The following is a 16928-nucleotide window of genomic DNA, read 5'->3' on the forward strand; positions in this document are numbered from 1 at the left end:
ATTCCGGGGGGGAACTGTCACCCCGGGGGCCAGCCAGCCGGGGTGGGATTCCGGACTGGATCCCCTGGGAATGTGAGGCCTCGGGGTTTTAGTTTTTATGTTTCCCAAGCGCGGCCCTGCGCTGGTGCCTAACCCTGAACCCCACGCACAGCCGCTGCTCCCCGTTCCGGGCACACACAATTCCTCTGGAATGAAACCCAAGGACGCCCGACAGCCTCAGAACCCGAGGAGTGAAAACAGACCTGAACCGGGGCAGGGAGCAAACTGGGGGTAAATGACTTCATTACCTGAAGCGCTAATTGCAGGATCAACCCCCGACGTGTGTTACCCTGGTTTTTCTGAGTTTTTTATAGCCTTTTGAATTTTCGTAAAATGGAGTCAGATCTTTAGTTACTGCACAATATTAGGAGCAGTTTTCTACCTTTTTCCCACACATGTAACATAAACAAATCCTTTGTTTTTCATTCTCTGTCCTTCGTTTGCATATTTCTAACCTGGAAACAACTGTAACTGACAATTGGTCTGGCCATTCGGCTGGGAGGTGAAAACTCCAGAAGCCAATCTTCGGCCAGACCCACAAATGTGTAAAAAGTAAGAAGTAAACAAGGAGGCCTCTCTCTCCGCCCCGGACTCAGCTTTGAGCTGGCACGGAGGAACCTCTCTGCCCTGCGAAACCTCTCTCTCCGTGCGACTGCTTTGCAAATCACAGCAACAGACATGTCAACAGACCCCACTGAAAACCGCCCGAAAAACTCGTGAGCATCGCCCGGGGCTGGCAGGCTGTGAGTGCCCAGGGGGGATCTGCTGGAGCTCCCAGGGATCCCGGAGTTATCCCCCCAGGCTCCCGTCCCCGGGCGCGCAGCGGCGGCGGGAAGGGCTCTCACCGGTGAGCAGGCTCTCGTTCACCAGGCACTCGCCGCTCAGCAGCGCCGCGTCGCAGGGCAGCAGCGCCCCGGCCGCCGGAACGCGGATGCAATCCCCGGGAACGAGCTCGGCCGAGCTGACCACCAGCTCCTCTGGAAAACAACACTGCTCAGGGGCTGGGAATGGGGAAAATCCATGTCCAGGCACTGCAGAACCCTGCTCAGGGGCTGGGAACAGGGATAATCCATGTCCAGGCACTGCAGAACCCTGCTCAGGGCCTGGGAATGGGGAAAATCCATGTCCAGGCACTGCAGAACCCTGCTCAGGGGCTGGGAACAGGGATAATCCATGTCCAGGCACTGCAGAACCCTCCCCAGGGGTTTGGGAACAGGGATAATCCATGTCCAGGCACTGCAGAACCCTGCTCAGGGCTTTGGGAACAGGGATAATCCATGTCCAGGCACTGCAGAACCCTGCTCAGGGTTTGGGAACAGGGATAATCCATGTCCAGGCACTGGAGAACCCTGCTCAGGGCTTTGGGAACAGGGATAATCCATGTCCAGGCACTGCAGAACCCTGCTCAGGGGCTGGGAACAGGGATAATCCATGTCCAGGCACTGCAGAACCCTGCTCAGGGCCTGGGAACAGGGATAATCCATGTCCAGGCACTGGAGAACCCTGCTCAGGGCTTTGGGAACAGGGATAATCCATGTCCAGGCACTGGAGAACCCTGCTCAGGGGCTGGGAACAGGGATAATCCATGTCCAGGCACTGCAGAACCCTGCTCAGGGCTTTGGGAACAGGGATAATCCATGTCCAGGCACTGGAGAACCCTGCTCAGGGCTTTGGGAACAGGGATAATCCATGTCCACGCACTGCAGAACCCTGCTCAGGGCTTTGGGAACAGGGATAATCCATGTCCAGGCACTGCAGAACCCTGCCCAGGGCCTGGGAACAGGGATAATCCATGTCCAGGCACTGGAGAACCCTGCTCAGGGGTTTGGGAACAGGGATAATCCATGTCCAGGCACTGCAGAACCCTGCTCAGGGGCTGGGAACAGGGATAATCCATGTCCAGGCACTGCAGAACCCTGCTCAGGGGTTTGGGAACAGGGATAATCCATGTCCAGGCACTGCAGAACCCTGCTCAGGGACTGGGAACGGGGATAATCCATGTTCAGGCACTGGAGAAGGAATCCCAGCCAAATAAGGCAGCAATTAGGAAGGTGTTAATTCCCTGGAGTTGGGAAATTGAGATGCCAGGCTGGGGGACAGCTGAGCCAGAATTCCCAGCAGGGAGATGTCTGGGAACAGCTGATCCAGAGCAGAACTCCCAGCAGGGAAATCTCTGGGAACAGCTGATCCAGAGCAGAATTCCCAGCAGGGAGATGCCTGGGAACAGCTGATCCAGAGCAGAATTCCCAGCAGGGAGATGCCTGGGAACAGCTGATCCAGAGGAGGATTCCCAGCAGGGAAATGTCTGGGAACAGCTGATCCAGAGCAGAATTCCCAGCAGGGAGATGTCTGGGAACAGCTGATCCAGAGCAGAATTCCCAGCAGGGAAATCTCTGGGAACAGCTGATCCAGAGCAGAATTCCCAGGTGGCACAAACGCCTGTGGATATCCAGGATTTGGGCTCTGGGAAAAATGGATCCTCCGGAGGAAGCCCAGGGGTTCCCAGGACAGGGCAGGGATTCCTGGGGGGATCATCCTCATCATCAACATCTCCCCCTCTCTCCCTGAAATCTCCTGCTCCATGAAATCCACACTGCCTCTGGAATGTGGCCACGTTTGCACCTTCGTTTGGGCAGAGGAATCTTTTACTGATTGGACCCCAGAATCACTCCAGGGTCTTGTAAGGTTATTCCCACGTATCCCAACATCATTCCCATGTATTAATAACATTATTCCCATATATTATATCGTTATTCCCACGTATCCCAACATCATTCCCATCTATAATAACATTATTCCCATATATTATATCGTTATTCCCACGTATCCCAACATCATTCCCATATATTATATCGTTATTCCCACGTATCCCAACATCATTCCCATCTATAATAACATTATTCCCATATATTATATCGTTATTCCCACGTATCCCAACATCATTCCCATCTATAATAACATTATTCCCATATATTATATCGTTATTCCCACGTATCCCAACATCATTCCCCTGTATTAATAACATTATTCCCATATATTATATCGTTATTCCCATGTATCCCAACATCATTCCCATATATTATATCGTTATTCCCACGTATCCCAACATCATTCCCCTGTATAATTCCCATATATTATATTGTCATTCCCATGTATCCCAACATTATTCCCACGTTTCCCACTATTATTCCCACGTATAATAACATTACTCCCATATATCATAACATTATTCCTGTGTATCCCAACACTATTCCCACCTACCCCAACATTATTCTGGCATCTCCTAACATTATTCCCATATATCATAACATTATTCCCATGTATCCCAACATTTTTCCCACGTATCCCAATGTTATTCCCATGTACAGTAACATTATTCCCACATATCCCAACATCATTCCCATGTATCCCAACATTATTCCCGTGTATCCCAACATTATTCTGGAGTCTCCTAACATTATTCCCATGTACAGTAACATTATTCCCGCGTATCCCAACATTATTCCCGCGTATCCCAATATTTTTCCCAGCCATCCCGACGCTGTTCTGGCGCAGATCCGGGCTCCCAAAGGACGCCTCATCCCAACAACGCTCCCAAGGATGCCCTCACCTCCGCCGGGCTGCCGGACCCGGACGCGCAGGGACATGGCGGCCATGTTCCGCAGCGTGGTGCTTTGCTGGGAGAGGCGGAACGGAGGCGTCGGGATCCCGCGACGCCGCGGGAAACACGGAAACGCTCCCGAGGGGAGGAGGAGAGCCGGGGAGCCGGGACCCCACGGGGCTGTGATCCCATGGAGCCGGGACCCCATGGGGCTGTGACCCACACGGGGCTGTGACCCACGGAGCTGTGACCCACATGGAGCTGTGACTCACAGAGCTGTGACCCACACGGATCTGTCACCCCACACGGATCCATGACCCCACGGATCTGTCACCCCACACGGATCCATGACCCCACGGATCTGTCACCCCACACGGATCCATGACCCCACGGATCCATGACCCCACGGATCCGTCACCCCACACAGATCTGTGACCCCACACGGATTTGTCACCCCACATGGATCTGTCACCCCACGTATCTGTCACCCCACACGGATCCGTCACCCCACACCGATCTGTCACCCCACGGATCCGTTGCCCCACACGGATCTGCCACCCCACGGATCTGTCACCCCACGGATCTGTCACCCCACGGATCTGTCGCCCCACACGGATCTGTCACCCCACGGATCTGTCACCCCACATGGATCTGTCACCCCATAGATCTGTCACCCCACGGATCTGTCACCCCACAGATCTGTCACCCCACGGATCTGTCACCCCACACGGATCTGTCACCCCACAGATCTGTCACCCCACGGATCTGTCGCCCCACACGGATCTGTCACCCCACGGATCTGTCACCCCACACGGATCTGTCACCCCACGGATCTGTCACCCCATGGATCTGTCACCCCACACGGATCTGTCACCCCACGGATCTGTCACCCCATGGATCTGTCACCCCACACAGATCTGTCACCCCACGGATCTGTCACCCCATGGATCTGTCACCCCACACGGATCTGTCACCCCACACGGATCTGTCACCCCACGGATCTGTCACCCCACGGATCTGTCACCCCACACGGATCTGTCGCCCCACACGGATCTGTCACCCCACGGATCTGTCACCCCACACGGATCTGCCACCCCATAGATCTGTCACCCCACATGGATCTGCCACCCCATAGATCTGTCACCCCACATGGATCTGTCACCCCATAGATCTGTCACCCCACAGATCTGTCACCCCACACAGATCTGTCACCCCATGGATCTGTCACCCCACACGGATCTGTCACCCCACACGGATCTGTCACCCCACAGATCTGTCACCCCACACGGATCTGTCACCGCACGGATCTGTCACCCCATAGATCTGTCACCCCACACGGATCTGTCACCCCACAGATCTGTCACCCCACAGATCTGTCACCCCACGGATCTGTCACCCCACACGGATCTGTCACCCCACAGATCTGTCACCCCACACGGATCTGTCACCGCACGGATCTGTCACCCCATAGATCTGTCACCCCACACGGATCTGTCACCCCACAGATCTGTCACCCCACAGATCTGTCACCCCACAGATCTGTCACCCCACGGATCTGTCACCCCACACGGATCTGTCGCCCCCCACGGATCTGTCACCCCACAGATCTGTCACCCCACAGATCTGTCGCCCCACAGATCTGTCACCCCACACGGATCCGTCACCCCACACAGATCTGTCGCCCCACGGATCTGTCGCCCCACGGCTCCGTGTCCCCGCGCACCTTGCGTGTCTCGTGCAGCGACAGCCCCAGCGAGAAGCTGGAGATGAGGAAGATGCAGGCGGCGTAGTAGTAGTAGGCGTCGCACACCCACAGCGCCATGCTGAGCACTTGGAAGATGTAGAAGGGGTTCAGCACCTGCAGCGAGCCGAGAACACGGGCATGGAGCTGGGACGGGTTCTGGGAGCCCACTGCCACCCCGCCCCGGGGCGGGAGATCCTGCTCCAGCAAAAATGGGACCTCCAGGCTCCCCGGGGCGGGAGATCCTGCTCCAGCAAAAATGGGACCTCCAGGCTCCCCGGGGCGGGAGATCCTGCTCCAGCAAAAATGGGACCTCCAGGCTCCCTGGGGTGGGAGATCCTGCTCCAGCAAAAATGGGACCTCCAGGCTCCCTGGGGTGGGAGATCCTGCTCCAGCAAAAATGGGACCTCCAGGCTCCCCGGGGTGGGAGATCCTGCTCCAGCAAAAATGGGACCTCCAGGCTCCCCGGGGTGGGAGATCCTGCTCATGGGAGATCTCCAGGCTCATGGAAGTGGAGAGAGCTTCCTCCATCCCACTATGGGATTTCCAGGTTCCTCGAAGAGGGGAGAGCTTCCCTCAGCCCAGTTTGGGATCTCCAGGCTCCCCGGGGTGGGGAGAGCTTCCTCCATCCCAGTATGGGATTTCCAGGCTCCTGGAAGTAGGGAGAGCTTCTCCCATCCCAGGATGGGATCTCCAGGCTCCTGGAACTGGGGAGAGCTTCCTCCATCCCAGGATGGGATCTCCAAGCTCCTGGAGGCAGGAAGAGCTTCCCCATCCCAGGATGGGATCTCCAGGTGGAAGGAATTTCTCCAGGCTCCTTGGAGGAGGAGAAGCCTCCTCCAGCCCATCGTGAGGCCTCCAGGCGCCCGGCTCCAGGAGAACCCGGCCATTCCCTGGGGCTGCCACCCCCCAAACCCTCCATCCCCCCGGATTCCCCCATGGAGGCCGCTCCCGAGGATGCTCGGCCCCACAACCCCGGGGCTGCTCCTGTCCGAGCCCAGAGGGGCGGGAAGGGTCCCCAGCAGGGCTCTGCCTTCTCCCAAAATCCTCCCCTCCCTTCCCAAGGGCCGGGAAACGCTTCCAGGAGGGACAGGGAGCAGGGGAGGGATCCATCCCGGGAAAATCCGCTCGGGAAGCCGAGCCCGGAACCCACCTCCTCCACCAGGAGCCTGGCGTAGGACTTGACGGGCACCTGGATGAGGTTGGGGCCGTAGATCTTCCTCCTGCCGGGGGGAAGGACAGAGAGGGAATTTCATCCCTGGGGAAGGACAGAGAGGGGAGGAATTTCATCCCTGGGGAAGGACAGAGAGGGGATTTCATCCCTGGGGAAGGACAGAGAGGGAATTTCAGTCCTGGGGAAGAGAGAGGGAAGGAATTCCATTCTGGGGGAAGGACAGAGAGGGAATTTCAGTCCTGGGGAAGGACAGAGAGGGGAGGAATTTCATCCCTGGGGAAGGAGAGGGAAGGAGTTTTAACCTTGGGAAGAGAGAGGGAAGGAATTCCATTCTGGGGGAAGGACAGAGGGAATTTCATCCCTGGGGAAGAGAGAGGGAAGGAGTTTTAACCTTGGGAAACTAAAGGCAAGGAATTTCATCCTTAGGAAAAGAGAGGGAAGGAATTTCATCTTTGGGCAAGGAGAGGGAATGAGTTTTATCCTTGGGAAAGGAAAGGGAAGGAATTTCATCCTTGGGAAAAGAGAGGGAAGGAATTTCATTCCTGGGGAAGGACAGAGAGGGAATTTCATCCCTGGGAAAGGAGAGGGAAGGAGTTTTAACCTTGGGAAAAGAGAAGGAAGGAAATTTATCCTTGGGAAGAGAGAGGGAAAGAATTTTATCCCTGTGAAAAGAAAGGGAAGGAGTTTTACCCTTGGGAAAAGAGAAGGAAGGAGTTTTACCCTTGGGAAAAGAGAAGGAAGGAGTTTTGTCCTTGGGAAAAGAGAGGGAAGGAGTTTAATCTTTGGGAAAAGAGAAGGAAGGAGTTTAATCTTTGGGAAAAGAGAAGGAAGGAGTTTAATCTTTGGGAAAAGAGAAGGGAGTTTTACCCTTGGGAAAAGCTGCACTTCCATCCCCACCCCTCGTGCTGCCCAGACCCCCACGAGGAGCCGATCCCAGGGATCCCAGAATCCCACCCCGCCCGGCGGTTTGGGGTCTGAGCGCACGGAGAGCCAAAGGCTCCGGGAATTCCCGCTCCCTGGGAAAGCCGCAGGAGGCGGCGGCTCCCACCTGGCGCTGCGCTCCTGCTGCTCCAGCCCGGCCCGGCACAGGTGCAGCTCCGCGCACGTCCAGCCCTCGTCCAGGACGCTGCGGGCAAGGGAAAACAGGGAAACGGAGTCACGGGCAGCGGGAACGATGGACGGAGCCAAGGAAAGGCGACAAAAGGGACACAGCGCCAGAGCCGGAGCGCCCGGAGCTGCCAAACCGCATCTGGGAACTCCCCAGGGATGGATCCAAGGGAACAGCCCAGGGATGGATCCAAGGGAACTCCCCAGGGATGGATCCAAGGGAACACCCCAGGGGTGGATCCTGGGAACACCCCAGGGATGGACCCAAGGGAACACCCCAGGGATGGATCCTGGGAACACCCCAGGGATGGATCCTGGGAACACCCCAGGGATGGATCCTGGGAACACCCCAGGGATGGATCCTGGGAACACCCCAGGGGTGGATCCAAGGGAACACCCCAGGGATGGATCCAAGGGAACACCCCAGGGATGGATCCAAGGGCCCAGCCGGATCCTGGGAACACCCCAGGGATGGATCCTGGGAACACCCCAGGGATGGATCCTGGGAACACCCCAGGGATGGATCCAAGGGCCCGGCAGCGCTGAGGGCGATGCCTCGGGGTTCGATCTTTTGTGTTTTCCGTGTTTTTGCGCTCCCGCGGTTCTTTGGCGTGTGACTCCCAACTGCACACGCAGCCTCAGCTGCTGCTCTCCCGTTTGGGTCACACACAACAATTCCTCTCCCGCCCATCCAGGACTCCATCCCTGTGGAGAACGGGGGGAACACAAGGATCGCTCCCCGCTCCGGGCCGGGTTCCAGGGAGGTTTTGCCGAGCTCCCTGCGATGCCCTAGGATTTTATCTTTTGTGTTTTCCGTGGTTTTGCGCTCCCGCGGTTCTTTGGCGTGTGACTCCCAACTGCACACACAGCCTCAGCTGCTGCTCTCCCGTTTGGGTCACACACAACAATTCCTCTCCCGCCCACCCAGGACACCTCGCTGCCTCAGGGCCCGAGGGATGGGAACAGAAGGGAGCTGGGGCAGCGAACTTGGGGTGAATGACTTCATCAGCTGCGGCTGTCATTGGAGCGTTAACCCCCGATGTGCAAACGGAGCCAAGGGACCCAAGTGTGAAACCCGAGAGCCGGGGTCCATTTTTGGGTGCAGCCCCTGGGGGCTTCACCTGCCCCAATGTACCTGAGGGCCCCTCAGGGAATAAATAAAAGCAGTTGTGATGTCTATTCCCTGGATTTCTATTCCCTGGATTTCTATTCCCTGGATTTTATATGGAGTCCCAAAAGGCACCAAGGGACAGAGAGCGCTGCTGCAGCTGCCGGGGGCACCAGGATCCTGAGGGAGCTGGGAATGCCAGGAATGCTGGGATCCAGGAGCATCCAGAAGGTTTTGGGAATGCCAGGATCCAGGAGGATCCTGCGGGAGCCGGGAATGCCGGGATCCAGAAGGGTCCTGAGAGAGCTGGGAATGCCGGGAATGTTGGGATCCAGGAGGATCCAGAAGGTTTTGGGAATGCTGGGATCCAGGAGGATCCAGAAGGTTCTGGGAATGCCAGGATCCAGGAGGATCCTGGGGGAGCCGGGAATGCCGGGATCCAGAAGGGTCCTGAGAGAGCTGGGAATGCCGGGAATGCTGGGATCCAGGAGGACCTTGAGGGAGCCGGGAATGCCGGGATCCAGGAGGATCCTGAGAGAGCTGGGAATGTCAGGAATGCCAGCATCCTGGAGGATCCTGAAGCTCCTGGGAATGCTGGGAATGCCGGGATCCTGGAGGATCCTGAGGGAGCTGGGAATGTCAGAAATGCCGGGATCCAGGAGGATCCTGAGGGAGCCGGGAATGTCAGAAATGCCGGGATCCAGGAGGATCCTGAGAGAGCTGGGAATGTCAGGAATGCCAGCATCCAGGAGGATCCTGAAGCTCCTGGGAATGTCAGGAATGCCGGCGTCCTGGAGGATCCTGAGGGACCTGGGAACGCCGGGATCCAGGAGGATCCTGAGGGAGCTGAGGGAGCTGGGAATGTCAGAAATGCTGGGATCCAGGAGGATCCTGAGGGACCTGGGAACGCCGGGATCCAGGAGGATCCTGAGGGAGCCAGGAATGTCAGGAATGCCGGGATCCGGGAATACCTGACTCTGCAGAAGGCCTGCCGCCGCTCCAGCCACACGTAGCGCATTCCCTGGAACACGTAATACCTCAGGGCGTTCTTCTGGCGGACAGCGACCGGAAAACGGGAGAACGGGAGAAGGAGGCGTGAGCGGGGGCGCGGGGACGGGGCCGGGGCCGGGGCTGGGAACAGCACTCGCCGCCACCTCGTCCTCGTCGTGCAGCCGGACGGTGTCGCGGCTCTCCTGCTCGTCCGGCACCGCCACCGACGCGCTGCCGGCGCTGCCATCGGTGCCATCGGTGCCATCGGTGCCACCGGCACGGCGCTGCTGCGCCCCGGGGTGCTGCTCCAGCCTGCTCGGGAACAACTGGGATCAGAGCCAGGGCCGGGGGAAACTGGGATCAGAGCCAGAGCTGGGGAAAAACTGGGATCAGAGCCAGAGCCGGGGTAAAACTGGGATCAGAGCCACAGCCAGGGAAACTGGGATCAGCCCAGAGCCGGGGTAAACTGGGATCAGAGCCAGAGCCGGGGTAAAACTGGGATCAGAGCCACAGCCTGCTCGGGAACAACTGGGATCAGAGCCAGGGCCGGGGAAAAACTGGGATCAGCCCCAGAGATGGGGTAAAACTGGGATCAGCCCCAGAGACGGGGTAAAACTGGGATCAGAGCCAGGGCCAGGGGAAACTGGGATCAGCCCCAGAGCCGGGGTAAAACTGGGATCAGAGCCACAGCCTGCTCGGGAACAACTGGGATCAGAGCCAGAGACGGGGTAAAACTGGGATCAGCCCCAGAGCCAGGGAAAAACTGGAATCAGCCCCGGCCTGTCCCAGAGGCAGGATAAAGCCGGGCTCAGCCCTGTCCCATCCCAGATCCCGGAGAAAGCCGGGCTCAGCCCTGTCCCAGATCCTAGACAAAGCCGGGCTCAGCCCTGTCCCATCCCAGATCCCAGACAAAGCCGGGCTCAGCCCTGTCCCATCCCAGATCCCGGATAAAGCCGGGCTCAGCCCTGTCCCATCCCAGATCCCGGATAAAGCTGGGCTCAGCCCTGTCCCATCCCAGATCCCGGATAATGCCGGGCTCATCCCGGTCCCATCCCATCCCGATCCCAGCTCACCCGGCCTCGCCCAGCGGCTCCGTCAGCACCTCGGCGGTGAAGCTCTGCCCGAAGCGGTCCTGGAACACAGGGACGGGCTGGGAGCGGAACGGGAGCCCCCGGAGCATCCAGAGCCCGGGAACGCCCGGGACACAGCCGCGGGACACCGAGGAGGGATTCCGGGCCGGGGTGGGAGGGGAAAGTGGAGTTCTTGGGAATAGCAACGATTCCCGGAGTGGGACAAAGCCAGGGGCGCTGATAAGGACGGTAACGAATTCCTGGGATAATCACGGTAAGGAATTCCTGGGATAATCACGGTAAGGAACTCCTGGGATAATCACAGTAAGGAATTCCTGGGATAATCCCGTGCTCCATGAAAGGAGATGGCAGCCACAGGTGGGAGCACGAGGAGAGGGAACATTGGCAGGGTGCTGTGGGGAACCGGGGCAGAGCCCAACCCCGACCCACAGAGTCCAGACCCACAGAGTCCAGACCCACAGAATCCAACCTTGGATACACCGAATCCAACCTCAGACCCACAGAATCCAGACCCACAGAATCCAACCCCGGATCCACAGAATCCAACCTCAGACCCACAGAATCCAACCTGGATCCACAGAAACCAACCCTGACCCATAGAATCCAGACCCACAGAATCCAGACCCACAGAATCCAGACCCACAGAATCCAACCCTGGATACACAGAATCCAACCTCAGACCCACAGAATCCAGACCCACACAATCCAACCCGGACCCACAGAATCCAGACCCCAACCCACAGAATCCAACCCTGGATACACACAATCCAACCCCAACCCACAGAACCCAGACCCACAGAATCCAATCCCGGATCCACAGAATCCAACCCTGGATACCCAAAATCCCACCCCAGACTCCCAAAATCCTACCCCAGACTCCCAGAATCCCACCCTGGTCCCCCAGAATCCCACCCTGAATTCCCAGAATCCCACCCCAGACTCCCAGAATCTCACCCTAGACTCACAGAATCCAACCCCAGACTCCCCAAATCCCACCCCGAACACCCCAAACCCCACCCCGAACACCCAAAATCCCACCCCAAACTCCCAAAATCCCACCCCGAACACCCAAAATCTCACCCCAGCCCCCCAAAATCCCACTCCAAACTCCCAGAATCCCACCCCGAACACCCCAAATCTCACCCCAGCCCCCCAAAATCCCACTCCAAACTCCCAGAATCCCACCCCGAACACCCCAAATCCCACCCTGGCCCCCCAAATCCCACCCTGAACTCCCAAAATCCCACCCCGAACACCCCAAATCCCACCCCAGACCCCCAGAATCCCACCCCAGCCCCCCCCAGAACCCCGCCCCGGCCCCCCGCACCCTCACCCGCACGATGACCCAGTCGGCGCGGCGTGGGGCGCAGGCGTCGCCCTTGGCCTGCACCTCCAGGCTCGGCCTCCAGCGGAAGAGCAGCGGGAGCAGCCCGGCGCTGAGCACGGAGCACACGCGGCACAGCAGCACCCGCCACGGCCTGCGCCGGTACCCGGCCACCTCCTGGGGACGGGGGGGCAAACACAGGGAAACACTGGGAGTGACTGGGAGCGACTGGGAAACACTGGGAAACACTGGGAAACACTGGGAGTGACTGGGAACCACTGGGAAACACTGGGAGTGACTGGGAAACACTGGGAAACACTGGGAACCACTGGGAGTGACTGGGAAACACTGGGAAACACTGGGAACCACTGGGAAACACTGGGAGTGACTGGGAACCACTGGGAACCACTGGGAAACACTGGGAAACACTGGGAACCACTGGGAGCCACTGGGAGCCACTGGGAACCACTAGGAATCACTGGGAACCACTGGGAAACACTGGGAGTGACTGGGAACCACTGGGAGTGACTGGGAACCACTGGGAACCACTGGGAACCACTGGGAACCATTGGGAGTGACTGGGAAACACTGGGAGTGACTGGGAGTGACTGGGAGTGACTGGGAGTGACTGGGAAACACTGGGAATCACTGGGAATCACTGGGAGCCACTGGGAGCACTGGGAGTCACTGGGAAGCACTGAGAGCCACTGGGAGCCAGTGGGAGTCATTGGGAATCATTGGGAGTCACTGGGAGCGACTGGGAGTCACTGGGAATCACTGGGAACTCTGGGAATACTGGGAGTCACTGGGAATCACTGGGAACGCTGGGAGTCACTGGGAGCACTGGGAACACTGGGAGTCACTGGGAGTGACTGGGAGCACTGGGAACGCTGGGAACACTGAGAGCCACTGGGAGCACTGGGAACACTGGGAGTCACTGGGAGTGACTGGGAGCACTGGGAGCACTGGGAGTGACTGGGAGCACTGGGAGCACTGGGAGTGACTGGGAGCACTGGGAGCACTGGGAGCACTGGGAATCACTGGGAACACTGGGAATCACTGGGAACACTGGGAGTGACTGGGAGCACTGGGAGCACTGGGACTCCATCACCCCCCTCCCGCTGCTCAGCCCCAAATGAACTGAAATCGATTCCCAGCCATCGAATCCCGAATTCCCCAAATCCCGCCCGGAGCCAGCCCCGGTCGTGGAAAACCAAGGGGCTGGAGAAGCAGCACCCAAGGGTGCGGGAACAGCAGGGATCAACAGGGATTGACAAGGATCAGACGGGATCAGGATGGATCAGCCAGGATACGATGGGATCGGCGGGGATCAGCCGGGATCAGCTGGGATCAGCAGGGATAAGCTGGGATCAGCTGGGATCAGCCAGGATCAGCCAGGATAAGCAGAGATCAGCAGGGATAAGCTGGGATCAGCTGGGATCAGCCAGGATAAGCTGGGATCAGCAGGGATTAGCTGGGATCAGCAGGGATCAGTGGGGATTGACAAGGATCAGCTGGGATCAGCAGGGATCGGCGGGGATCAGCAGGGATCAGGATGGATCAGCAAGGATCAGCTGGGATCAGCTGGGATCAGCCAGGATAAGCTGGGATCAGCCAGGATAAGCTGGGATCAGCAGGGATTAGCTGGGATCAGCCAGAATTGGCAGGGATCAGCTGGGATCAGCAGGGATCGGTGGGGATCAGCTGGGATAAGCCAGGATCAGCAGGGATAAGCTGGGATCAGCAGGGATCAGGATGGATCAGCAGGGATTAGCTGGGATCAGCCAGAATTGGCAGGGATCAGCAGGGATCGGCAGGGTTCAGCCGGGATCAGCCAGGATCAGCCAGGATCAGCCAGGATCAGCCAGGATAAGCCGGGATCAGCCGGGATCAGCCAGGATCAGCCGGGATCAGCCAGGATCAGCCGGGATCAGCCGGGATCGGTGCCCCCAGACCCCACCTACCATGGGCGCCGCCGTGTCCGTGTCCGGCAGCGTTCCGTACCCCGGGCGCCGCGGCCCCAGCAGCCGGCTGCTGTCTGCAGACGCACCAAAACCGGGCAGAGGGTCAGGAGAGCGGCCGGCGATCCCGGGGACGCGCTCCCGGCGACGCCATCCCCCCGGCGCTGGAGCCGGATCCGGGCGCTCCCGGCCGGGATCGCCGCCCCGTCACCCTGCCCGGCACGTGACGGTCACGAGGACGACGCCGGAGCGGCCCCGGGAATTCTGGCGTTATCCCAGCGGGCACGGGGAGGGAGCAGGGCTGGGCCGGAGCCAGGCCGGCTCTGCCAGCCGCTCTTCCGCCTCGTTTGCTCCTTGTTCGCTCCCTGGCCGCTCCCGGCGGCCGAAAAATCGGCATTTCCAAGCTTTAACCCTGCTCCGGTTCCCGCCGGGCTCCGCTGCACCCCGAGAGCCTGAGGGGGAACCGGCACATTCCCGGAATCCAGGATGGATTAGGAGCTACTGAACCTGCTCATTCCCGGAATCCAGGATGGATTAGGAGCTACTGAACCTGCTCATTCCCAAAATCCAGGATGGATTAGGAGTCACAGAACCTGCTCATTCCCGAAATCCAGGATGGATTATAAATCACAGAACCTGCACATTCCCAAAATCCAGGATGGATTGGAGTCACAGAACCTGCTCATTCCCTAAATCCAGGATGGATTAGGAGCCACAGAACCTGCTCATTCCTGAAATCCAGGATGGATTAGGAGTCACAGAACCTGCTCATTCCCGAAATCCAGGATGGATTAGGAGCTACTGAACCTGCTCATTCCCGAAATCCAGGATGGATTAGGAGCTACTGAACCTGCTCATTCCCGAAATCCGGAATGGATTAGGAGTCACAGAACCTGCACATTCCCAAAATCCAGGATGGATTGGAGTCACAGAACCTGCTCATTCCCAAAATCCAGGATGGATTATAAATCACAGAACCTGCTCATTCCCAAAATCCAGGATGGATTATAAATCACAGAACCTGCTCATTCCCGAAATCCAGGATGGATTGGAGTCACAGAACCTGATCATTCCCTAAATCCAGGATGGATTATAAATCACAGAACCTGATCATTCCCGAAATCCAGGATGGATTATAAATCACAGAACCTGCTCATTCCCTAAATCCAGGATGGATTATAAATCACAGAACCTGCTCATTCCCGAAATCCAGGATGGATTAGGAGTCACAGAACCTGCTCATTCCCTAAATCCAGGACGCATTACGAGTCACCGAACCTGCACATTCCCTAAATCCGGAGTTAGGAACCACGGCATTCCCAAGGCCGGGATCTCCGAGCATCTCCGGGATCCCACACGCGGCGCAGCCACGGAGCCGGGAGCGTTCCCGCTCCTGGAGCACGTGGGCATTTCCCGGGCTTGGGCTCCCAGGAGGGCGCCCAGACCGGCTGGAGGATTGCCACTGGAAAAACCGCTCCGGCGGGATTCCTGCTGCTCCCTGTCCGGCCCCAGGGCTCCTCTGCAGGGGACAAAAGCCATTCCTCAATCCCATTCCCTGGCTGTGGTGATCCCGGTGGGATCCATCCCCAGCGGGATGAGTTTGGAGGGCAGGATTTGTGGGATGCGCCTGAGGGAGGGCTCAGTGAAACCAAAACTGTCCCGGGAGCCGGGGAAAGGAAGGGAGGGATCAGAGGGATCAGCTGTCCCCTCGAGTTCTGCAAAAATTCCAGCAAAAAGCCGGAATTCCAGCTGCAGGGACACCGGGAGCGCCGCCCTTCCCCAGGGCAGGACAAAGGACGGGCACAATCCCGGGATCCGCAGGAGGGGGGAAAAGTATCCAAACAAGCTGGAAACAATTCCCGTCCCGGAGCCTCTGCTTAGCAGAGTTATCCCGGCTTTTCCTCATCCTGCAGCAACAAATCCTTGGGAACCAAGCGGCTCCGCACGGCCTCTTCCCGGGGATCCCAGCCCCTTCCCGGGGATCCCAGCCCCTTCCCGGGGGATCCCAGCTCCTTCCCGGGGGATTCCAGCTCCTTCCCGGGGGATTCCAGCCTCTTCCCGGGGATCCCAGCCCCTTCCCGAGGGATTCCAGCTCCTTCCCGGGGGATCCCAGCCTCTTCCCGAGGGATTCCAGCCCCTTCCTGGGGGATCCCAGCTCCTTCCTGGGGGATTCCAGCTCCTTCCTGGGGGATTCCAGCCCCTTCCCGAGGGATTCCAGCCTCTTCCTGGGGGATCCCAGCCCCTTCCCAGGGGATCCCAGCTCATCATCCATCATCCACCCATCATCCATCATCCATCCATCATCCATCATCCATCCATCATCCATCCATCATCCATCATCCATCATCCATCCATCATCCATCATCCATCATCCATCCATCATCCATCATCCATCCATCCATCATCCATCATCCATCCATCATCCATCCAACCCAGGCCCCTGGAGATGGGGACATGGAAAATCAGGATATGGCAAAAACCGGGAAGGAGAGAGAACGTCAGGAAGTGTTTGGGTCACGGAGGGGGAGACAGAAGAACCCAGGAGGAACTTCCAGGGACTCTGGGGTCCGGGATGGGAGATCCTGCGGCCTGCGTTGGGAGGAGATCCTGGAGATCCTCCTGCCCACCCCATGGATCCCACAGGAACTGATCCCAGCTGGACAGGGACACGCTGCCCTTCCTACAGATCCCACAGGAACTGATCCCAGCTGGACTGGGACACGCTGCCCTTCCGACAGATCCCACAGGAACTGATCCCAGCTGGACAGGGACACGCTGCCCTTCCTACAGAT

The 16928-nt window shown here is 58.3% G+C and overlaps 1 protein-coding gene across 1 annotated transcript in view; it reads right to left on the minus strand.

The window, feature by feature from the left end:
* The window catches only part of ATP13A2 (ATPase cation transporting 13A2), a 33389-nt gene extending 19209 nt beyond the window's left edge, over positions 1 to 14180 (minus strand). Inside the window, 10 exon segments of the mRNA XM_040084408.2 lie at positions 885 to 1016; positions 3650 to 3716; positions 5364 to 5498; positions 6535 to 6604; positions 7604 to 7681; positions 9742 to 9821; positions 9925 to 10072; positions 10834 to 10892; positions 12185 to 12352; positions 14140 to 14180. Of these exon segments, the coding sequence (XP_039940342.2) occupies positions 885 to 1016; positions 3650 to 3716; positions 5364 to 5498; positions 6535 to 6604; positions 7604 to 7681; positions 9742 to 9821; positions 9925 to 10072; positions 10834 to 10892; positions 12185 to 12352; positions 14140 to 14142 (940 nt within the window). The 5' untranslated portion in view covers positions 14143 to 14180.
* Positions 14181 to 16928: the final 2748 nt, after the last annotated feature.

Source organism: Hirundo rustica, chromosome 22 (assembly GCF_015227805.2).
Source record: "Hirundo rustica isolate bHirRus1 chromosome 22, bHirRus1.pri.v3, whole genome shotgun sequence".
In the NCBI taxonomy this organism is placed as follows: Eukaryota; Metazoa; Chordata; class Aves; order Passeriformes; family Hirundinidae; genus Hirundo; species Hirundo rustica.